The sequence below is a fragment of the Drosophila elegans genome, unplaced genomic scaffold (genome assembly GCF_018152505.1).
Source record: "Drosophila elegans isolate 14027-0461.03 unplaced genomic scaffold, ASM1815250v1 contig_208, whole genome shotgun sequence".
Classification (NCBI taxonomy): Eukaryota; Metazoa; Arthropoda; class Insecta; order Diptera; family Drosophilidae; genus Drosophila; species Drosophila elegans.
Window position 1 is genome coordinate 3,224,331 of NW_024545578.1, and position 22,662 is coordinate 3,246,992.

Here is a 22,662-nt window from a genome sequence, read left to right on the forward strand (position 1 = left end):
GGCAAAGTGACAATCTCTGCGACGATTCTAATTACAACAACTAGATTGGAATGCCGCAATGATGAGTAAGTAAACCATTTTTACAAAAAGCACTAAACCTATCTGGATCTGAGTGAAGTGGGTGTTTAATAAGTAAACACATTGGGGATTGCCTAGTGGATATATTAAGAGCACTTTTAAGTGATTGTGGATCAATATTTGGCTTTATTTTCTTTCAATAAAGGTGTTAGGAATGGCAAACAAAACGAAATTGTTAGAGTTTAAGGTTTTTTAAAGAAAGATAGATTTCAATTTTGTCTCTGTTTTGTGAAGTAAAGCAAATAAAATTTTAAAAATTTTAGGTTTTGTGAAACCAATTTTATTAACAAGAAAATTAAAAAAAATTTACAAATAAGGTTTCTAAATATATATAATATATACATATGAAGTAAACAATGAAGTGTATTTATTAATTAAAGATATTTAATAAATTTTTTGAATAGAATCAGAATTCTCGAAAGCGAATCGAATCATTCTCCATTTTTTTGTTATAAGTTTTTTTTTATAGTATTTCCTATTTGTGATTTCTATCGAATTCTATGGTATCTATAGTATTCAATTTTAGAAAGAAAATTCTATAAAACTTAACGGTAATGGATTGTGTCACCGCTAACTGGATATTCAAGTTGTGAACCATCGTTTCTTCCGAATTAAATTTTTTCACATACTCTTTAGAATTGTATATAATATTATAAAAGTCGAACAAAACAAATTGATTTTGCGTCATCATTAAAGATTAATTTTTAAACATGTTTGAAATTAACAACATTTTTGAACTTAGCGGGCAAAGTGGATTTTTTAGTGCTAAATCAGTGTTGGTCGTAAGCATTTGGGTTTCTTTTAAATTTCCGCACCTGGTATCACTTAGCCAAAGGAGCAATCCCTTCCCACGCACAGAAAAAGGACAAAGGATGAGCAAGATACCAAGGTGTAATAATCTGGAGTTCGTCCGCGAGGAGGACTACGTGGAGTACTACATATTCCCCAAGATCCCCGAGAACATGAAAGACGAGGCGATTGTGCGCAAACTAATGCTCCAGGTGCGCACCGAAATCTCGGCCATCGTGAAGGAAAAATCCATGGAACGGAGCTACCTATGGCACAAGGATGAGTTCCAGCTGCAAATCCGGATGGGTAGTGCCGACGAGCGGTTGCTGAATGAGGAAATCAATCCGGAGGAGGAGGAGGAACTGGGTATGATGCACTTCTTCTAGAGAAGAGATGTTCTATAAATAGTCTGTATTTCTGCATACCTAATGCATTCCATGCCCCGCCCAGGTGACCTCCCGCCCCATTTCCACGGCGTAACACACTATGGTGACAACATCAGCGACGAGTGGTTCATTGTGTATTTGCTCACGGAAATCACACGTGCTCGCGGGGATTGCATTGCCCGTGTCAGCGATTCTGATGGCGAATTCCTTTTAATAGAGGCAGCGGATTCCTTGCCCGACTGGGCTTCTCCGGAGACCTGTGAGCAGAGGGTCTACCTAGTAGGAGGCTGCCTGCAGCTGCTGCAGAACTCCTCGGGCCAGGAAAAGCCACTCACCATGGCCACTGCTATACAGCGTATACGATTGAATCCCACGCTGTATCGCTGCTCGCGGGAGATCCAATCCAGCATTGATGCGCGGCTGAAGGAGTACCAGATTGCTCAGCCGCATTTCTCCATACATCGTCAGGTGCTGGAACTCCCGCACAGTGCAGCCCAGTTGCTGAAGCAGCGGCCCAGGCTGCTCTCCTCGGCGGTGAGGGCCTTGTGCGATAGGGACTCCCTAGATGTCAAGGCATTGCGCACCATGCGCTACTTTCCACCGGAGGCCAGGCGCCTGCGCACCAATGTGCGTTTCACTCGCTGTCTCTATGCCATGTTGTCGCATCAGCAGTATCTCCCCGATAGAAGACTCGGTTGGAACCTAACAGATCCCGTACTTGAGCCAGAGCGTTACAAGGAGCAACTGCTGGGTGTAAAGCTGGCCAGTGGGCTGGAAATCTTAGCCACTCAGGCCAAGCGAGTGGAGGGTCAAAAGCTGGAGGAGATGCCCGCCTGGCGAGCCTATCTGCGCAGTCTGCAGGCCAAGGGTTACTTCCGCAAGAACATCGAGGGCAGTGCCGAGTACCAGGAGCTGCTCAACAAGGCCAAGGACTATTTTCGTGGCAACCAAGAGCGTTTTCGCACAGCCTCGCAGGCTGGAGCTGAAATCCTCGACCTGTTGCTCCATCCAGCGGAGTCGGCTTCAGAGGAGCTGCGCGATGAGCAGAACAACCTGCAGCCCAGCGACTCGGATGAGTGGCTGAACATCAGTGCCGAGGATCTGGACTCCATGCTGCAGGATCGCTATGGACCCAAGAAGCTCTACAAGCCGAATGGACAAATGAATGCCGAGGAGTTCACCAAGCAGCTGTCCGAGTTTCTTGACAGGCAGTCCAATTACGAGGGCATTGAGCATCGTGGCTTGGAGGAGCAGGAACCGCTGGACTCGGACGATGATGAGCCACCGCCACAGGCCAGAACTTCCCCAGGTGGTTTGACTGGCGGTAAGGTCAAGAAGAATCCCTCCATGCGCAAGGCCTGCCAGCGCAACTCACTCATTCAAAACGAAGAACCTGACAGCACTCATGTGCGTAACTTCCTGGACTTTGTCATACCCGAGGACAACTGGGACTCCACTTCGGAGATGAGCGACTATGCCGATGAGGACGACATGGAGAGGAATCTGAATGCGCTCTCCGGTGGAGGCAGTGTTTTTCCCCTCGACCGACAGATACAGTCCTATATGGAACAGATGGACAGGGAGTTGGCCCAAACCAGCGTGGGCAAATCGTTTCATGGCAAGAAGAAGGCTCCTCCGCAGGCGGACGAAGAGGATTTCGATGACATCGAGGACTTTGAGCCCATCAACATCAATGTGAACACCCTACGCAACATGATGGACAGCTATCAATCGCAGATTGGCGGCGCTGGACCCGTTTCCAATCTATTTAGCGCCATGGGCGTGGGCATGTCGGCAGCAGGCGAGGATCGGGAACAAAAGGACATCTCCGAGTCGGCCGTTTAAACGGAATTTACAGGGTTTAGTCTTTAGTCTATAAGTCAAATTAAACAAACGTAAATGTGAATAATTTTGAGTGTAATATGAAGAGTATTTGCTTATTTTGCTAACTAATCCTTGGATGCAGGCACAAAGTTTCCATAGTCGCGTCTGACCTTCATGGGTGGCTCATTGTTGGGTGGGTCACTGCGCGGGTTATGATCATGGGAGCGCTTTTGTCCGCCAAATCCGGGACCGGATTCTCTGCCTCCTTCATAGCGATCCCGATCCCGTCGCTCTCTGGGATCGTATCTGTTGTTGCGGCGATTGTCTGTGTATAGAAGTGGGTTAGCAAGCTATATTTAGGTATGGAGCTCCCTGGGGACTCACCCCTGAATCCTCTGTCCTGGTTATTGTGGTAACCAGCTCCTCCTCGTCGCTGCCATCCTCGATCGCCGCCTCCCCTACGATGACCATTGTATCGATTGTACGAGTGGTGGCCACCTCCTCCTCCACCGCCCGCAAAACCACCACCTCCTCCACCACCTCCTCCTCCACCCATCCAATTCTCCACAATTGGCGGTTCCGGCAAAGGTTTGCTGCAGTGCGCCATAAACTCGGGATCGTCGTCTGTGAAGCGACCCGCAAACTCCTGTTCACATGACTCCAGGAAGTTGACGTCCCTGTCGACCAGGCGGTTAATTTTTCTGTTCGGATCCACCATTATTCTTAGAAATATCAATATTAATTTCTTTTCCCGGCTGTGTTTTAATTTCTTTTCCCGGCTGTGTTTTTCATATGTTCACTGCTGGGTGCGCCCTACAGCACTTTTGATAGTCACAGTCACTAAGCACAGCTGGGAGTGCGTTCAGCAACGTCGTTGCAGTGATTTTCTTCAAGTCACAAGAAATCACAGTATTAATTTTTTGTGATCACTACCTTTTTTTCGCACAGATTTTATAAAGTTAAATACAATATTTTAAAAGGGCAAATTTTTGTTCGGTGTTCTGCATAAACTGACTTTAAATAAGCTCAGGCAAAATATAATATATGTTTTTTATGGGTATGTTTATATACAAAGTTAGAATCAAAAAAGTATTTTAGTTTTATTTGTTCCAATTTCTATTTAAAATTTTAAAGTTGTATTTTGACGTGAACGAAGGTAAAAAAAAGTTACTTAAATTGATCAGAACCAAAGTCAAATTAAATTACGAATCAGATGAGAAAATAGACTGCATAGAGAAGCATTAAATAAATAATATTTTATTTCTCATATGCTGTTGCTATTAATTATAGAATTTTTTTGGATTTTTTTAATAAATCAAATAATTAAAAAAGAAAGAAAAGAAAAGCACAATAAAACTTTAAACAATATTTTTCGTAATAAAATCTTTTCTTTCTTGCCAAAATATGTATATAATAAAATCGTCACGTCTGGATTGGTTTAAGCTCTTATTAATTTGTATTAAAGCCAGCTCAATGTAAATTTAAAACAAACATATTTTACTCTAATTTATTTGAGTCAGTATAAATTTAAATAATGAGTATGTTTAACAAAATGTTTTGGAATAATTCATTTAATTTATTTCATAAATAATAATTTAATCCAAAATCCTGCTAAACGCGCCCATGTCAGCAATGTTACTTCAAGATTTTTAAGCTCGCCGCAGTGCGGTCACACTGGTCGAAACGCAAGTGCGGGGGCGAGTTTTCCTTTCCGCGGAAAAATGCCATTAATTAGCCAGTCGAACAAATCCCGATGCATTGCCCGCCAGCAGTAGACCGCAGAACATGTCCCCGCCTCGTTGCCACTGGAAATCACGGATTACAACCCACAGAGGAGCCACAGCAGAGAATCCGGTGGAGGAGAAGGACGAGCGCCACCACTGAAGATTCCACCACTAGCCATGGAGCAATCGGTGTCCACCCGCTGGCTGCGACGCTATCGCGCCTTTTTCCTCATCCTGCTGCTCATCGTGGCCATCCAGCTGTTCCTGGCCTACAAATCCCTGGACATTGTGGGCGGCGGATCCGGCTCCGGATTCGATGCGGCTGAGGTGTCCACCAGACCACCGCAGGCTCAAGCTCTGGAGGGGATTAAGCCGGCACCGGGCAGGACCAAGCTGACCACCCAGCAACTGGGCTTCCAGCCGGAGTGCGACATCCTGGCCAGGGAGGCCATCTCCGCCCTGCAGCGCGCCAAAACGAAAGACTGCCGAGAACATATCGCCCGCATAGCGTGCTCCATTCAAGCTGGAATCTTCTATGCCACCCAGCTACGGAGCAGCTGTCCGGCCGGCAATCACACGGCCAACGTGTCCCTGGGCTGCTACAAGGACGAGAAGGATCGTCGGCTTCTGGCCGGCTACTACAGCAGCTCCAAGACCTCCAATTCTCCCGCCAAATGTGTGGAGTTGTGCCTGCAGAGTGGTTATCCCTATGCAGGTGTCCAATACGGTCGCGAGTGCTTCTGCGGCTTTGATACTCCCCCAAGCGCCGCCAAACTCCCGGATTCCAGCTGCAACACCAAATGCCTGGGCAATGCCAAGGAGATCTGTGGCGGCTTCTATGCTATGAACATCTACGAGACCGGCATAGCCAGTGAGTACTGTGCGGGGATAGGTTTTAGTTTACAAGAGAGCAGGATTGGGATATTTTTTGCTCATTATTTATAAGAGTCTTAGAATAAGTAATCTTTAGATAAGCTATATTCAAGATTTATCTTCAGATAAGTCGTATTCAAGATTTATCAGAGCAAAATCAGCTTATCTGCTTTAATATCAAGTCAAGTTAAGTCGATCTAGACATTCCTTTTAGTTTGTAGTACCAAAGCTTTCTGATTTATTTATTAACTTATTTTTTAGTATAGTTTGTATATGTTGTTTACGAATAATATAACTATTTGCTTAGCGTAGGTGATCTTAAGATAAGTAATCTTGCAGAGTATGAGAGCAAAATCAGCTGGATAGTGTGCAAGTGCAACTTCTGTCTTCTTTTACATAGTTTTTTGTTTTATTATTAGGTCACGTCAGTGTTAAAGAAAAATTATTTTTATTTGCACTTGTATAAGTATTGTTCTTAGATTGTATCTTCAAATGATATAACTATTTGCTAAGGGTTAAGATCACTTTTAAGAACTTTCAATGCCAAATCAGCATAATAAGTAAAGCCAGTATATCTATTATAATCCTTGTCTTCTGTTGCAGAGTTCACTGCCCAGCTGGCGGCCACCACTCCTCCGGATGGAGCGAAGCGCGTGCGGATCGCATTTCTGCTGACACTCAATGGAAGAGCGCTGCGTCAGGTGCATCGACTGCTGAAGGCGCTCTATGCGCCGGAGCACGTCTACTACATCCATGTGGACGAGGTGGGTTAACGACCGGAACTCGGCAATTAAAGCGCGCTCAATTAATTGCGCTAAATTTGCTAATTTGCACAATTTAACACACTGCCGACCAGAATAGTTGGCCACTGAAATTGATTTATTTATGGTATGGTTTACAGCTATATCAGAAAAGCCTTGAACTACATGTGTACATAGTTACTGCTTACTTAAAGTGTCTTGTTGAATACAGTAAAGCGGTGCATTTAATTTACATTGTACACTAATTGCTTGGCCCACAAAAAAGTGACTAAGACTTAGTGTCGCATGATCAAGCTTATAAAAATATCTACACTGGCGGTTTGTCAGTTGCTTAGGTATATATATTGTATTGTAAACTTCATTCTAAACTAGTATCAATTTAACAAGTTTTAAAAAAGGCTAACAAAATGCTGATAAGATAGTTCCTTAAAATGTCGTTTTATGCTTATAACAAATGTAAATACTAAAATGTAATTAAATTGTCCTTGTTTTCTCGTTCAGCGCCAAGATTACCTGTACCGGAAGCTGCTGGAGCTGGAGTCGAAGTTCCCCAATATCCGTTTGGCTCGCAAGCGATTCTCTACGATATGGGGAGGAGCCTCCCTGCTGACCATGTTGCTGCAGTGCATGGAGGATCTGCTGCAATCCAATTGGCACTGGGACTTTGTGATCAACCTGAGCGAAAGCGATTTTCCCGTGAAGACGCTGGACAAGTTGGTGAATTTCCTGAGCGCCAATCCGGGCAGGAATTTCGTCAAGGGCCACGGCCGAGAGACGCAGAAGTTCATCCAGAAGCAGGGATTGGACAAGACCTTCGTGGAGTGCGACACGCACATGTGGCGGATAGGAGATCGCAAGTTGCCAGCGGGAATTCAAGTGGACGGAGGCAGTGACTGGGTGGCGCTATCGCGACCATTTGTGTCCTACGTCACGCATCCCCAGCAGGAGGATGAGCTGCTGCAGGCTCTGCTGAAGCTCTTCCGGCACACTCTTCTGCCAGCGGAGTCCTTTTTCCACACTGTGCTCCGGAATACCCAGCACTGTACCAGCTATGTGGACAACAATCTGCATGTGACCAACTGGAAACGGAAGCAGGGCTGCAAGTGCCAGTACAAACATGTGGTGGACTGGTGCGGCTGCAGTCCGAATGACTTCAAGCCAGAGGATTGGACCAGGCTGCAGGCCACGGAACAGAAGTCACTCTTCTTTGCCCGCAAGTTTGAGCCGGTTATTAATCAGGCAGTGCTGCTGCAGCTGGAGGAATGGCTCTACGGGCCGTACACTAGTGAATACGCCAATCTGCATGGCTACTGGCAGTCCCTGTATCACCATGAGGATGTGCATGGCCTAGGAGACGATTTGGCCAGGAGCATAGGTGACAGCGTAATGCGTCTATCCGCGCGTCAGGCCAAATTGGATCCCCTGGAGCTGATAGAACTCACGCACTACCTTCACCGGGATCAGTACAAGGGTTTCCTAGTGCGCTACAGAGCGAGAGGAGTATCGGGGAAGCCACTTCACCTGGAGACGCGAGTGCGCCCGGTGCAGCAGGGAAAGCTAGCGAGGAATGCCCGCTTCAGCAAGAGATTGCGCAACTTTGAGGTCTCCACGGACTTTGATCAAAAGGAGCAGGTGGCCCGCAACTTTGGAAAGCTGTTGGGTCCCCAAAGTGAACTGCTACTGAGCTACACACTGCAGGGATCTGCAGACTCCGGAGCCGCTTCGCACTCCTACAACCTGACCCTGCTGTGGATCGATCCGCTGGGTCGCCTGCAGGATTTCAATGAACTGCATGTGGAAGACACCACCAGCGATGTGATAAACCATTCGAAAACCCTGCTCAAACATCCCATTACACCCGGGATCTGGACAGCCAAGTTGATAGGACGCAACTCTATTTATGCACAGCTCAAGTTCCTCATATCACCAGTTGCCTACAACAGAGGCTTTCCCCTGGAGAAATCCTCAGAAGCAGAAAAGCTGAACGCCGGATTGGCAGTGGCTTTGCCCGAGGATTTCGAGATGCCCATCGAGTGGCAACAATATCTCCACACCGACGACGAGCAGTTCACCATGAGGGGGGAATCCCTGGCAAATGGAAGGCTGCTGGGACAGGAGCTGCACAGTTGGATAGACCGACTGGTGGGGCAATTTTTTCAACTGCGCGAGAGTTGCGTGGTGGAAGCAGCGGACAGCACGGAAGTTTCCCTGCCACTCTGCAGCGATTCCGCGTGGAGTTCACTGGCTGCCGATCCCAAGAGCGATGTGGATGCCCTGCTCAAGTGAGCCCATTGCCATGCAACAGCCACCTCAGTTTTGTTATTAATTCTATAGTGTATATACTCGCCAGGATTTTGGAAACCGATCCACTAATAACCCTTTTTTGACAGCTCCTTTTACTCCTCAATGTTTTTTCGTATAGATTGTTGTGATAAATGTGAACTTTTAAGCGCCATCTTGACCGGATGCGGATCACCGCCGCTCCATTTACGATTTCATTTGTTTCAATAACTAGAGCATAGCATTTTTGAAGTAGTTAAGTAGGTTAGGTTTGAACTTGAACGCCTTGTAAATACGCAACGCACTGGACACCAAAAGATCGCAGATTGCAGCCAAATATCGTGGAGGTAATCCAGCGCTAGCTCTGTACATACCGTTAGCTAGACGCAATTCCTTAACTAAGTCATAAGCTAGGGCACCACCACCACCACCACCAGATAGCAATTGGAATCAGTTGTACATTCACAGAGTTTCTTCGATTTTTTGATTCACATATCAAGTTATCCAAAATAAATGAGCAATTCTACATGTGTACTAAAGTGTGGTCGTTTCAAAGATTCATTCAGCTTGCTCCTTGTTTTTGTTTTTGATTTTCGGAGATAAAACACACCCCTTGGCGGAACTTTGGGGCCGGAATTCCAGGTATTTGATGTATTTAGTAGGTTAGACTTAAGTAGACTTAAAGCCAAGGCTATTTGTACTGCCGTTCGCTGCTGGCGGGCAGCCTAGATGCACAGATCCTCGTCCGGATCCTCCTCGTCGAAGTCGTCGTCGGCATCGGGCGTGTATATAATGTTGCCTTCGGACGGCTCGCTGGTGCTGGAATATTAGAGATCATGTTTTGTTAGTACGACGAATACAAAAAAAAATTTATTTTTCTAAGACTTTTTGCTATGATGATTTTTATATTGGAAAAAATGATCAAAATTGTCCACTTATTGACCTCATAATAATGAAATCCCAAAAATGCTTTTCATTCCTGGGTTCTAGATCACCTTAGCCATCTTTTTTTGTGAAATGTTTAATACTTTTAAAATTTAATTAAATTAATTTTAGATCGTCTACTCACCGTTCATATGGCAGGGTGAGTGCATTGCGGGCCACCACCTCATCCTCGTCCAGCTCGATTTTGAAGGTGCTGCTTGCGGGCTCTGGAGTCTGTTGCTCCACCTCTGGTGAAGCCTGTTTGTTGGGTGAGACACTAGCCGGAAGTCCGCCGTCGATTGGGGTCACCTGGAACTGGGTTTTGCTGACCTGACAGGCGAAACGCCGGTTGGACACCCCGCCACCTGGTTTCCGTGATATGAGGGAGAGCTGCTTGTCCGTCTCCAGGCGAAGGACCAACTCGGCCAGGTACTCGCAGCCGGCCAGGATGTAGGCGGCATGGGGATGCTGCAGGTGCTGCGGGGAGGCCCAAAGGAACACGCGACGCACATGCTCCGAGCGACGCAGACGATTCAGGAAGCCAAAGATGAAGGCGGGCGACTGGTAGCACAGCAGATCGGCCAAAGTGGGCAGAATGACATTGAAGCCGGGGGAGGAGGTGGATTTGGAGCTCGGAGAACCCGGATCGGCTTCTCCCGCCTGAGGAGTGGTGTTGTTATTGTTGTTGTTGCCGTTGGAGCACTCGGTGATAAGCGCCTCGAAGGTGGCCACGTGCTTCAGAGTGACCCCAGTGGGCAGGGTCTTGATGGTTTCCGCACCCTGTCCCTGTTCGTGCAGCAAACTGCCGATGAACTTGGGGGCAATGCGCTCCCGATTTAGCTCATCTATAATTGGGTGGAAAGGGGAATTACTTGGCAGACAATTGAGGGTGTTATCCAAGACTCACCTATCACGAGGACCACTTTTTGTTTGGTCACCAGCAGGTTGGAGAGCATTTTGCCAGCATTTATTGTGTGATATATTTGATTATTTCAAAATTGTGCTTTTTTTGATGAAGCTGCGCTGTTAAGTGCTGTTAATCAAAAGGCGTTAGGCCATTTTCACAACTGTTAAGGGGGTCACACTGGCTTAGTTGGTGTTTGGCAGGGCTGGACAGTGATTCTTTCTCTTGATTTAATAAACATAAATATTTTTAATTATTTCAAAAATTTAAGAATTTGTAATATTGCTTCTATTTTCGTTATATAATAAGTCTTAAGCTATTTTCAATTTTAACCTGTTTAGATTATGTGCAGCCCTGATTATCCCGCTTTTCCAAATGAGTAAACAGACATAAACAAAGCAAAGTAGCGGTTAAACGGATCCAGTTTCATTTTAAGTCCCTTCGACAGTGAAAGATTGGCCTTGCCCTTGCCATGTTTAAGTAGATTAAATATCAATGAACCTGCCGCTCAGTTGTACTAGTTAATAATATAATGCTGACGTAGTTAAAATCACACAGCATTCGGTTCTTTTTTGTGTTGCCAAATTATCTCTTTGTGTTTGTGCGGTTTTTGTTCTTGTCTTTCCCATTCAAAAGTGTGCATATTGGAACTATTCCAAATTAAAATAAATAATTGGATTGTAAACTAAAATCGAATCTGTAAGTTCATCTCTTTGTTTTTAAGCCACGTCTTTAAGAGTAGTTAACAAATAAATAGAACTTTTGGTTGCGGCTTTTTATTAATATCCAACAAGTGGTTTATAATTTAGTGGTGTGCGTGTGTGTGTTGGAAAGTTTGTTTCCATGCTTCTTACGGTTTTACCATTCTGAGCTTCCAATGAAAAGCTCATGAAAATGCCAAATGGAAGGGCCAAGAAATGGGGGGGAGTGGAAGGGAATCCAGGGCTTTTGACGCCCACACAGCCTTTGCAGAATTTTCACGGCTTTTCCTTTTTTGCTCCATATGGAAGGCACAGCTTCCTGCATTTTAAGCAGTTTGTTCAACAAGTAAAGTGCGTAGTGCGTATCAGCTGAAAATAAAGCGAAAATTGTGAAAAACCCAAGAGTCATTGTTTTAAAGACTCCTAATTGGGTGATAAAGATACGCAAAAGCGGTATTCACAATAATACAATCATTATCTGAGAAGCGTGAAGCATCAATTAAGTATACGCCATGTTGTTCTCACTGGGTGAGTCTAAATGCACATACAGTAAAACTTCGTTACGACGAAAGTACCTACACTGTTTTAAAGTTAAAGATCTTTCTAGATTAAAAAAATTGTAATTTTGGTTAATGTTGTTGTCCAAAAGTACAAAGAATAAAGGGATACAGGACAACTTTCATTTAAGCACTTTTCCAAACAGAAATCCCTTTTAATACATTTTTTTAAAATAATATACTCTTTGTTAGGTTCTATACCAACTTCTCCCTTTTTTAATTTTAGTTTGACAAATAGGATACCAACTGCATTATTTCATTATTATGCATAGAACATAAAGTCAAAGTCTCAATTGAAATGCGGCTCATTCAGATTAGTTCGAATAGACCAGAGAGGCATGCAAAATGCATAACAAAAAGAGTAATGAATGCACCCCCTTCCCAATCAGAAACAAACCACCTGGTCTGGCATACTAACCAGCATTTCTTGGCACCCGCAAACCCCACTGGAATTCGAATCCGACTCGGAATCCGCATCAAAAATCAAACAATTATCCATCGCGAAGTGAACAATATGTGCGATTATCGCATGCGAGAAATTCGTGTGGGCAAAAAAGCTTTTTCTATAACCACTGCCGCCGGGCGGCGACTGAAAAACTTTAAATTCAGTTGCGCATTGCACGTCGAGGTGTTCGGTTCTTTTTGGTGACTAGTGTGTCGTGTTAACCAGTGTAGTTGGTAGCTAGTGTAGTGCTGTGTCCTAGGGCAATTAACGCTGGTCAGCATTTTGCATGTGTGATTTTGTGGTGAACTGTTTGTGAAATATTGATTAATCAGGGAGCACAGACAATGTCGAAGGATACGGACGTGGAGCAACAGGCGACGAAGCCGGAAGGTGGAGTCGTCCAGGTGGCAGCAGCCATTCCGGAGGAGTCCCCCACCACGGTGTCCACCACCACAACGGTGATCGCCGTGTCCAATGGGGAAAAGCCAGTGGAGTTGACAATAGCAAAAGCGGCAACACCTGTGGCACCTGCAACAGCAGAACAAGTGCAACCTGCAACAACCATTGCTGGCATTGAATTGGCCACACCGACAGCAACACCGACAGCAACAGCAACAGCAACATCACCAACATTAACCACAACAGGTAGACAGTAGTGAATGGCATTGGATTTTGGCTTCAAGTTTGATTAGTGCCTAGTAAAACCAACAACCTGCCACCACTTGAGTGTTTGGTTTTAGTAAAAGTTTAAGCAAGAGCCAAAGCAAAAGCAAAACGCACAGCAAGAGTACCTCCCCGCTTTTCACCATCGACTCACTCACGATCGGCAACTAGCTGAATTTCACTTTAGTTATTGCAGCCTTTATTTGTTTTACTTTTGCTGTCTTCGATTTTACACGCTTTTCCAAAGCAGTCAGTTTTACTTTCGGTGCGCCTCTAGTCTGCACGAGTATCTATAGATCGTTTCTTTCAAATTTTGCGCACGATCTGCTGCAACGCTTTGCTGGCCAGCTCGTCTCTGGCACGCCCACTTAACCCTAATAATTAATAATAATTAACAATCATAATCACAACTAATCTATATATATGCCAATTAATTTCACTCGCCCAGCGTCGAACCCAGAGTCCAAAAAAATAATAAATGTAGAGCAGTCGAATTCATTGAACAACTTGGGGGGACGCGTGGCTACTGCCATTTACACGCATTTATAATTACGACTTGGCTGGCAGCTACAAATGTCTCTGGCCCACTTATCAGTCAATTTACAGGCTTACACTTCGTAGTCTGGCTTATTTGCAGTTTGCTCGTCGAAATTAAAACATCATTTGCATACCAAACTGCAATTAGGGCAAAAGATAGCGAACCCTTATCGAGTGCATCTGCACCCAAGTTTAGGTGATTTTTGAATAAATATTTGTTTAAACTCTTTATAAGATTTAAATGACTAAAGTTTCCGAAATCAAGATATTAAAGACATTAAATCAATTAGATATAACTTCAGCAAATTAAAACTGGGTAATGCTTTCCACTTTTGATTTTAAAAAATCTCTTTTTTTAGAGGTTCGAGATTTATTTATTTTGTCCATATGCTATGATTTGACCATATGGAACTGTAGAATTTATATTTCTCCCTATGCTTTTATATATGGCAAATTATTCAGCTAAGACAATGTATTTTATATTTACGAAAACTAATTTTTTTAGGTCTTCAATCAGTTTATAAATGTTTTGTTTGGCAAAATCAGAATTTAAAGTCAACTATTAATATCATTCACCAAACTAAAATTGGAAACAATCAAATGTATGTACATAAACTTTCACTAGTTGAATGAAAAGAATTTTTAATTTATTTAATGTGCCATGCTACAACATCGAAACAGAAGGTACATGTCCGATGCTATTTAAAGCGATTTAATATCAGATGGTGAGACTATCTGGAGAACAGTCTGATAAAAAAGTTGCGCCTGCCAGACAGATAAAGTGTAAACGGAAGAACTCTGCGCTGGCGAAAATTAATGCTGGGTAAACAAACGTAGATGTTTACCCAAAAATTAGGCAAATTAGGCCTAATGGGTGTGTCCGAGTGGCGGGGAAAAGGCTTAGCTTTTCCCATAAATTTATATGCAGACGATATGATGAGATCTTGTTTACATGCGGTATCGTATTGCTGGCGACAAAGGAACTGTTTGTTTTTTATAGTGCATGCAGCTGCCATTAATCCGGATCAGATGTTCGTCTATAAAAAAATGGGCCTCAAGTTTTGTAAACTTCTGGCGGTTCCTATGTTATCAGCAAGTGTTTTTGGGCGGGTTATTTTAATCTTTGGGCACAGACGACAGGTGGAAAACGTAAATGCAGAGTGTTTACTTACAAGTAACCATAAACTAAGAGTTTGGAACACATGTATATATGTATATATATCGCCAATATCTCTACCCTTGAATGAGTTCAGCGATTAGATCGCTAAAAATGCGTGCCATGCGTAATGGTTTCTATTTTTAACTCATCCCAACCGCTTTTGCTGAAATTTGCAGGCAGCGGCAAAGCCAACATGGATCCGGCGCTGATCAACTTCAAGGTTCTGTATGTGCTGACCCAGCTGTGCGGTCTGACGATGATCGTCCTGGTGGGCACCTGGATTGGCCAGCACTTTGGCGGACTGGGCGGCAGCTCCAATCCCAAGTTGGAGTTCAACTGGCATCCGCTGTTCATGACCATTGGGTTTATCTATCTGTATGGCAACTGTGAGTAGAGGCGGCGGAAAAGGTGCCACTAATCCACTCCCATTGCATAGCTTAACTTATGTTTTCTTTTTTTTTTTCGGTAATCCCACAGCCATACTGATCTATCGTGGTTTCCGCACCACGCGCAAGAAGACACTGAAGCTCACCCACGCTGGCATCCACATGGCTGCCTTTATTCTGACGGTGATTGCTCTGAAGACTGTCTTCGATTCGCACAATTTGGCCAGTCCGCCCATTCCCAATCTGTATTCGCTGCACTCTTGGCTGGGCTTGTCGGCGGTCATTGTCTTCTCGCTGCAGTATGTGGCCGGATTTGTGGCGTTTTTGGCGCCGGGACTGAGGGAGAACTACAGGATCGCCTTGATGCCGCTGCACATCTACTTCGGTCTGTTTGGCTTCGTTCTGGCCATCGCCAGTGCCCTGATGGGACTCACCGAGAAGGCCATCTTTGCCATGTGAGTCTAAGGTAGCATTAAGGTAGCTAGACTCGATAATCAAAGCAATTTTACCCAGCACAAATCCCCCGTATTCCACGCTGCCCACTGCTGGTGTGCTGGCCAATGTGATTGGCGTACTGTATGTGGTCTTTGGGGCTCTGGTTGTCTATCTGGCCACCGAGCCCGCCTACAAACGAAAGCCCATTCCCGAGGACACGGCTCTGCTTAGCTCCAGTTCCGGCAATGAGTAAGGACCCCCAAAAATCAGCTGCAATGCTTACTTAAGCTCAAAAAAAAAAACTGTGCACAAAACCAAACGAAACCGATGACCTGATCACACGGATGGTGCTTTTGTTGTTGACGATGCCTGTATTATCTGTAGCAAGTACATAACTTAATGACTATGTATAATTCCGGACTATCCACATGCGTATATATATGGTGCACTTGGATCAGCGTGTGCTCAAATCGTAACGTATTTAACCTCATGAAGAACATTTGTTTTGAACTGTACGAATACATCTCTATCTATGTGTGTGTTACATATATGCTTAAATAAATATATATTAATACAAGAGGCCTCCCTCCTCCTCCTCCACTTCGTCCAGATCCTCTCCAGCCACCTCCTCGGACTCATCCTCCGACGTGGAAGCCACATAGTCCGGCGCAAATGTTAGTGGCACAGTTTCGATGGTCATTCCCTTTGAGCTCATCATGCTCATGCTCACTTGATCGTGGTCGTGGAAGGACATGTCCTTGTTCAGTTCCACCAGATAGGTGGGCACCTTGCCCACTCCCTTGACCTCCGTGTGACCCCGGTAATTGCAGCGTATGTTGAACTGTCGCAGCACCTTGGCCGTGTGCCTCGTCACCTGGATGTTGTGCGGCAGTCCAGTGGAGGTCATCCGAGAGGCCATGTTGACGGTGTGACCCCAGATGTCGTAGTGCGGCTTCGAGAGTCCAACCACGCCGGCCATCACGGGTCCATGGGAGATGCCTGATTATCCGGGAAAGGATTAAGGATAGCAAAGATATAGCCTATGGCAACCCAAAGGGCAACCCACCTATCTTTAAGCTGCCGTCGAAAATCGAATTATACTCGGAAAACGCGTGGTTATAGCGAATATCTTGCATGATGCGCAGTAGATCCAAAGCAAATTCGGTCATCACCAGGACGGCGGCATCTTGCACTTGGGCATATGGCTGGCTGACGGTATCTCCGCTAATTTCATCATCTTCGGTACTTCCAAAATGAACAGTCAGCACTAGAAATGAGAAATATATTGATAAGTAACTAAAGATCACTCAAGGGGTTACCCCTCAGAGCAAATTGATTGGCATTCAAAGCTGAACAATTTTGATTCGGATCAAAAGTATTAGTTACCCATTATAAAACATTGGCGAATCAGTTAAAATTTTGGTTTTTTTTATCAAAACTTTAGGAAATAATGGTTTAGTATTGGAATGTTACACCTCTTTGAATTCGTTATAAAATTTTCCACAAACTGGCATTCAAAGCTCAAAAATTTTGGATTGGATCAATTTTCGAAAAAAATTATAAGGGGTACCCCTTACAAAAAATGCTAAAGATGGCGACCTCCAAAATATGAGTTAAAATTTCAGTTTTTTGATCGAAACTATAAATTATAATGGTTCAATTTTGGAATGCCATACCTCTTTGAATTCGTCATAAAATTTTCCACAAACTGGCATTCACAGCTCAAAAATGTTGGATTGGATCAATTTTCGAAAAAAATGATGATGGTACCCCTTACAAAAAATGCGAAAGGTGGCGACCTCCAAAAAAATGAGTTAAAATGGCAGTTTTTTGATCGAAGCTACAAATTATAATGGTTCAATTTTGGAATGCCATACCTCGTTGAATTCGTCATAAAATTTCCAACAAACTGGCATTCACAGAAATTTTTGGTTGGATCAAATTTCGAAAAAAATGATGGTGTTACCCCTAATATAAAAATGAGAAACGGGCAAAAAAGTTTTTTGATCAAAACTCTAAAAAACAAGTGAATGCGAAAGCTTCATGTCTCTAGCTTTTAGACTTAGCTATGAAAATGTAAAGAAACAGACGGACAAACTGGTCTTTTAATGTTGACTTGTCTTGTTATAATAGAATTTATATTCTTTATGGGGTAAGAGTATGCAAAAAATGTGGAATATCTCAAATGTGGGTAACTGCTTAAGGTTTTAAAAGCAAAGCTATATTCAAACAGATACTCACCGCTGGATCTGCGTCTCGCTTCCGATTCTGTTTCGGGCGGCCGCACAGGAATGTCGATCGAGAAGTCGGTGAAGTGGTCGGTCTCGAGGCCACAGGCCACCATGTAGGTCCAGCCCATCACCTTGATCTTCTCGACCTTGTACCTCAGCTGGTAGCTGACCAGGAGGTCGTCGAAGCAGCAGATGATCTCGTGCAGGATGCGCAGACCCATTGTGCCCGCACTGAAGTTCTCGATGGAGGCGAACATCACGGCCACCTTGGCGAAGTTTTCGGAGTAGAGCTGATCGGTGGGTCGCCGCACCCTGAACACCTCGGCCACGTGGAAGGGCAGGATGTTGGCCATGATGATCTTGATGGAGCGCAGCTTGTGCTGCGTCTGCGTGTGTGTGTCCTCGTAGCAGACGCGCATGCTGAAGCGGATGGATAAGTTGATGGTTTGTAGCACACCTCAGCTCACCCACAAGTAGGCCACCTTCTTCAGGTAGTTGATGTGACGCTCCCGGATAACCAAAACGATAAAGAACGCCACCAGGTACCAGGTGTGCGCGTAGTCCGCTTTCAGGCCCAGATCCGTGCTCTCCGACCTCTCGAAGGCGAACCCGTAGTGGAAGTGAACCGTGCCCAAGTGGAGGCCGAGTATGAGTAGACCCACCATCGTCTTGATTATCAGCGGACAGCCCATGATGACGAACAACAGGCTGAGCACGATAACCACACAGTAAGTCACCGTCTGCAGGTGCCATTAATATACACTTTATAAATGGACGTTTTACAAAACCCAACCTACCCAAGGCGAAAAGCATTCCGCATAGGACATTTCGTTGTACAAGTGGGCTTCAATGATCTCCAGCTCCAGTTTGGCCACATCACAGGAGAACTATAAAGGAAAAACAATCAATTATTATTATAGTTTAGAGCAGGCACTGTGTTTTTCAATGAAAACATAATATAAACGCCAAATTGACTCTCTTTGGGCAATTTCTTTATTTACAAAACAAAATTTTTAATATTTTAATGTATCTTATTTTCTTTAAAAGCAATAAAACAATCAAATAACATTTTCAAAAAAAAAAAAAAAAAATTTAAAAAAAGTTATTAAATGCAAACATAACCTTAAATATTAATTAGAATCTTACTTTGCATATAAAACTAATTTTTGTTTGTAATTTTTTTTTAAGCAAAAGAAATTATAATTTTTCTATTTGTCTTTTTTTTTTATAAAGAATTATGATTATTTGTAATCATAACGCTTCCTTGTCTAGTGTAATAGAAAATACGCACCACTGCCAGCGAGGACATTACGTAGAGGAGGAGCAGCACCACAACCACCACAGGAACCCTAACAAAGAGCGTCTCCTCCATGTGTTCCGAGATCCTTAACAGCCAGCGGCTGAGGACAAACGAGGGCTGCGACATGGGCGTGAGTTGCCTGCGCTGCAGGCTGAGTTTCTTGTAGCCGGCCAGGAAACACAGGATGAACAGGGCGATAAGGACTCCCAGCATGACAAAGAGGTCAGAGTATTTTGCTCTTTATGGGTGAGAAGAGAAGACTAATAATTACTTCTCTCTATCAACTTACAGAAACCTACATTACGATCCAGTTCATGAAGAGGATAGCCAGTCCAGCAAAGAACACCCACAACATGGTGTACTTCATCATCAGATCGGGAAGATTGTGAAAGGCCCACTCCCGTCGCCAGCTGCGGAACACACCCAAGATGAAGTAGATGCGGGCATTGAACATGAGCTCCTCGCTGAAGGGCCGCTTCTGGGTGAACCTGTCCCTGCGGCACTCGGTGAAACCGGAGCCCAGTGCCGTGTGCTCCACCTCCCTCATCATCTGGCGCTGCGCCTTGATCTGGATCTCCTCGTAGTAGCCGTCGTGGCTCAAGTGGCAGGAATTTATCGAGGCGTTGCTAATCCGGTTGTCCAGTTCTCCGGGCTCCTCGAGATCGGCAATGCGACTGCTGACCAGATAGGTGCGAATACCCGCTTCCTGCAGTACCACATCATCCTTGGCCTCCTGGGTGCCCTCAATGAACACATAGTCGTCGTCCAGCATGTTTAGAGTCCTCTGGGAGACGTGGACCATGCCCGGCAGTCCAGATGCCTCCAGCCGATTGGTGATATCCACATCCTTGGACCAGATGTCGAACTGCCACTTGGCATGCCCAATGATGCCAGCGAGCACCTCGCCCGAGTGCACACCAATCCGCAGATTGATCGCCAGATCGCGCCGATTGCTCAGATCCTGCGTGATGTGGATCATGTCCAGCGCTTGGTCCACGCAGCAGGCGGCGTGGGCGGGAAAGTAATTGGGAATGCCCGCCACACAGTTGTAGGCATCGCCCAGGAACTTGATCCGCATCGCCCGATTGCGATCGGCAGCCAGGTCAAAGTTCACGAACAGGTCGTGCAGGATCCCCACAAGTTGCGGCGCCTCCAAAGTCGTTGTCAAATGCGTGTAGTTTACCATGTCGGCCACCAAAATGGACACCTCCGGGTAAGGCTCCAAAAATAGCTTTCTATATAAATAGGAACATTATTTTATTAAGGGCTTACGAATATATCTTAAAATCATATAACTTTCCTACTTTGAAATTACAAAATTGTTTTTGCCAATTTCTAAAATTTAAAGTCAATCTGAACAAAATTGGCCAAAATATGAGTATTGCATGAAAGGAATCTGGTGCGTAACAGACTGTATGACTTTACCAAATTTACTTTACTGAAGTTTGGCAAACCTAATTAATACATAAAAATTTGAAAATCGAAACCCTTTGAAACGAAGTAACATTATTTAGTGTAGATTCAATTATAAAGAGGCTTACGCACCTTGTGCTACTGATATGTTGGTTTTGATCCTCGATGCGGCTGCAGATTTCCTTCTGCAGGGTGCGTACCATTCTGCGTGGTAGGATTGACTCTAGTAGAGCATTCTCCTTTTTTAATACCGTCTAGGCAACACGAAATAATCACAGGATATTAATTCTACAAACACTGAAAAAGAATTTAGCTACCTGATAGACAATGTTTTGGTATACCAACTGGTAGCGACTCAGTATTGCGCGTCTTAAGTCGTATGCCCGAATCAGGGTGAAGTAAGAATATATCAGGTTCAAGATGAATAGGTAAATCGCATAGGAGCCGAGCAGGGCGGCCGAAACCTTATCGTTGAGGAATTGCATAGTTAAAACGTAGCCAAAGTACACTAGGGAAACGGCCAGGCCCAGGATATAAACGCAGTAGCCTTTGAAGAATGCGATGGGTAAGTTCATGTAGACACAGACCAGCACCACATGATCGTAGCAGGGCACAATGGGATAAGTGGAGCCCTGATGCACAGCTCCCAAAAGATCAGAGAGGATGTCTGCGATTAAGGGACACATACGTTTAGCAAGACAGTAAAAAACTCTCACCAAAAGAGCCCACCCATTAGAACTAGCGCAAATGCCATCACCCAGGAAACAACCGCATTGAAGACGAACCCAACGTTATCCTGCATGCTGCCAAGCATAATAAATGGAGTGAAGAACATAATCACCAAATAGGGCAGCAATGATACCAATACTACATTCTGTAAAATAAAAAGAAAGCAACCATTTCAAAAGGAGACTTATTACACAATATGTCCGATAAGCCCACCTTAACTGTGGAGAGCAAGAGTATCACATGAATGATCATCAAGAGCTCAATTGTCCAAACAAAGCGACCCACATTCGATAGCATTAACAGTTCCCAAGCTCGAGAGTAGGCCATATTCAGGCGCAGACTGTGGCATTTCGTCTGAGTTTGGAAAGATGGCGATATGTACAGCTCCCAGCAAGTAAACTATAAAGAATAAGTCAGCATTCACCTTCAAGTGGCGCCATTCCAGACCCTTAATCGTGCTTAGCGAGCGGTAGGCCACTACGTCCTCTTGATAATAAGGATTTTCCATTTAAATGTTTGGTATAAGCTCAGGCTAAGCAATTTCTGATTCAGTCAAAACTATTTTGTTTTACAACTTTTGAATGCAGACTGGTGAGGCAAAGGACAGTGTTTTTATATCAAGAACAGAAAGGAAAACAAGAAATAAAGATTCAGAAAATGTTGTCTATCCCTTTAGAGAAAAACAGTTAAAATCATTATTTTATTAATTTGTATATATTTCTATTTTAATATATATATACATATATATAACGATAACATTTTTTTTAAATTTTGTATTTAAGTTTAAATTACCTGAAGGTTTTCAGTTTTAATAAAAAGCTTGGAAAATAACATACATTTAATTATTTTTTTTTATTCTAGGTTTCCCTGGCAGATAAATCAGTATCATTGCTATGGTTCTGCTGATGTTACATTTTTTGGTCCTGATGCAAAATATTCCAGAAAATAAATGGTACCTTACATGGCTAACTTATGCTTGTAAAGTCTCGTTTTAATTTTAGTTAACAGCGCTTAAAATTTGGGGTAAAACTATTACTTTTAGATTTTATTTTTTAAATGTGTAGCATATGTTTGGGCTGTATCTAATATTGGGCATACTCTTGGGCTGCAAATTATATTTTAGCATAGCATACTTTTAGGCAGCCGTCACAACACAAAAGATTACAACAAAAACAATTACAACAACAACAAAAACAATTACAACAACAACAAGAACAATTACAACAACAACAAAAACAATTACAACAACAACAAAAACAATTACAACAACAACAAAAACAATTACGACAACAAAAACCATTACAATAACAACAAAAACTATTACAACAACAACAAAAACCATTACAACAACAAAAACCATTACAACAACAACAAAAACCATTACAACAACAACAAAAACAACAATACGAGAACAATAATGCCTAAAAGTATGCTATGCAGAAGTAAAAGCGGCATCCCAAAAGTATGCTATGCCAGAAACAAAATTGCAGCCTGAAAGTATGCTACAAATAAATAAAGTTTTCAGTTCAGAGTCTCTATTTACTTAAGTCAATAAACTGTTTG

General features: G+C 43.7%; 6 protein-coding genes across 8 annotated transcripts; 3 read left to right on the plus strand and 3 right to left on the minus strand.

Annotated features, from left to right (window-relative positions):
- The first annotated feature begins 895 nt into the window (after nucleotides 1-895).
- On the plus strand, nucleotides 896-3,159 carry LOC108146397 (protein ecdysoneless). Its single transcript, XM_017272396.2, has 2 exons — nucleotides 896-1,233; nucleotides 1,318-3,159. The coding sequence occupies exons 1-2, from the start codon at nucleotides 951-953 to the stop codon at nucleotides 3,096-3,098; spliced, it is 2,064 nt and encodes a 687-aa protein (XP_017127885.1). The 5' UTR covers nucleotides 896-950; the 3' UTR covers nucleotides 3,099-3,159.
- On the minus strand, nucleotides 3,154-3,837 carry LOC108146398 (RNA-binding protein cabeza). Its single transcript, XM_017272397.2, has 2 exons — nucleotides 3,462-3,837; nucleotides 3,154-3,402 (listed from the first exon to the last, which is right to left on the minus strand). Exons 1-2 carry the CDS (start codon nucleotides 3,793-3,795, stop codon nucleotides 3,203-3,205), a joined length of 534 nt encoding a protein of 177 aa, XP_017127886.1. The 5' UTR covers nucleotides 3,796-3,837; the 3' UTR covers nucleotides 3,154-3,202.
- A 914-nt stretch (nucleotides 3,838-4,751) lies between these two features.
- Nucleotides 4,752-9,249, plus strand: LOC108146031 (xylosyltransferase oxt). Its single transcript, XM_017271822.1, has 3 exons — nucleotides 4,752-5,672; nucleotides 6,278-6,438; nucleotides 6,937-9,249. The coding sequence occupies exons 1-3, from the start codon at nucleotides 4,979-4,981 to the stop codon at nucleotides 8,719-8,721; spliced, it is 2,640 nt and encodes an 879-aa protein (XP_017127311.1). The 5' UTR covers nucleotides 4,752-4,978; the 3' UTR covers nucleotides 8,722-9,249.
- LOC108146034 (elongator complex protein 5) lies at nucleotides 9,173-10,688 on the minus strand. Its single transcript, XM_017271826.2, has 3 exons — nucleotides 10,547-10,688; nucleotides 9,785-10,484; nucleotides 9,173-9,534 (listed from the first exon to the last, which is right to left on the minus strand). Exons 1-3 carry the CDS (start codon nucleotides 10,593-10,595, stop codon nucleotides 9,441-9,443), a joined length of 843 nt encoding a protein of 280 aa, XP_017127315.1. The 5' UTR covers nucleotides 10,596-10,688; the 3' UTR covers nucleotides 9,173-9,440.
- A 220-nt stretch (nucleotides 10,689-10,908) lies between these two features.
- Nucleotides 10,909-16,003, plus strand: LOC108146033 (plasma membrane ascorbate-dependent reductase CYBRD1). Of its 3 annotated transcripts, none has more exons than XM_017271825.2 (4): nucleotides 10,909-11,242; nucleotides 14,782-14,991; nucleotides 15,083-15,446; nucleotides 15,505-16,003. In XM_017271825.2, the coding sequence occupies exons 2-4, from the start codon at nucleotides 14,799-14,801 to the stop codon at nucleotides 15,677-15,679; spliced, it is 732 nt and encodes a 243-aa protein (XP_017127314.1). In that variant the 5' UTR covers nucleotides 10,909-11,242; nucleotides 14,782-14,798; the 3' UTR covers nucleotides 15,680-16,003. The 3 variants fall into 3 exon arrangements, with proteins under 3 accessions (XP_017127314.1, XP_017127313.1, XP_041564434.1); XM_017271824.2 differs by lacking the exon at nucleotides 10,909-11,242 and adding an exon at nucleotides 11,560-11,772; XM_041708500.1 differs by lacking the exon at nucleotides 10,909-11,242 and adding an exon at nucleotides 12,402-12,891.
- Nucleotides 15,903-21,694, minus strand: LOC108146035 (adenylyl cyclase X E). The gene is made up of 12 exons (XM_017271827.2): nucleotides 21,524-21,694; nucleotides 21,313-21,453; nucleotides 21,100-21,244; nucleotides 20,688-21,037; nucleotides 20,503-20,624; nucleotides 19,257-20,192; nucleotides 18,949-19,195; nucleotides 18,455-18,544; nucleotides 18,129-18,397; nucleotides 17,668-18,077; nucleotides 16,493-16,693; nucleotides 15,903-16,425 (listed from the first exon to the last, which is right to left on the minus strand). The coding sequence occupies exons 1-12, from the start codon at nucleotides 21,605-21,607 to the stop codon at nucleotides 15,995-15,997; spliced, it is 3,426 nt and encodes a 1,141-aa protein (XP_017127316.1). The 5' UTR covers nucleotides 21,608-21,694; the 3' UTR covers nucleotides 15,903-15,994.
- Between the last annotated feature and the right edge of the window lie 968 nt (nucleotides 21,695-22,662).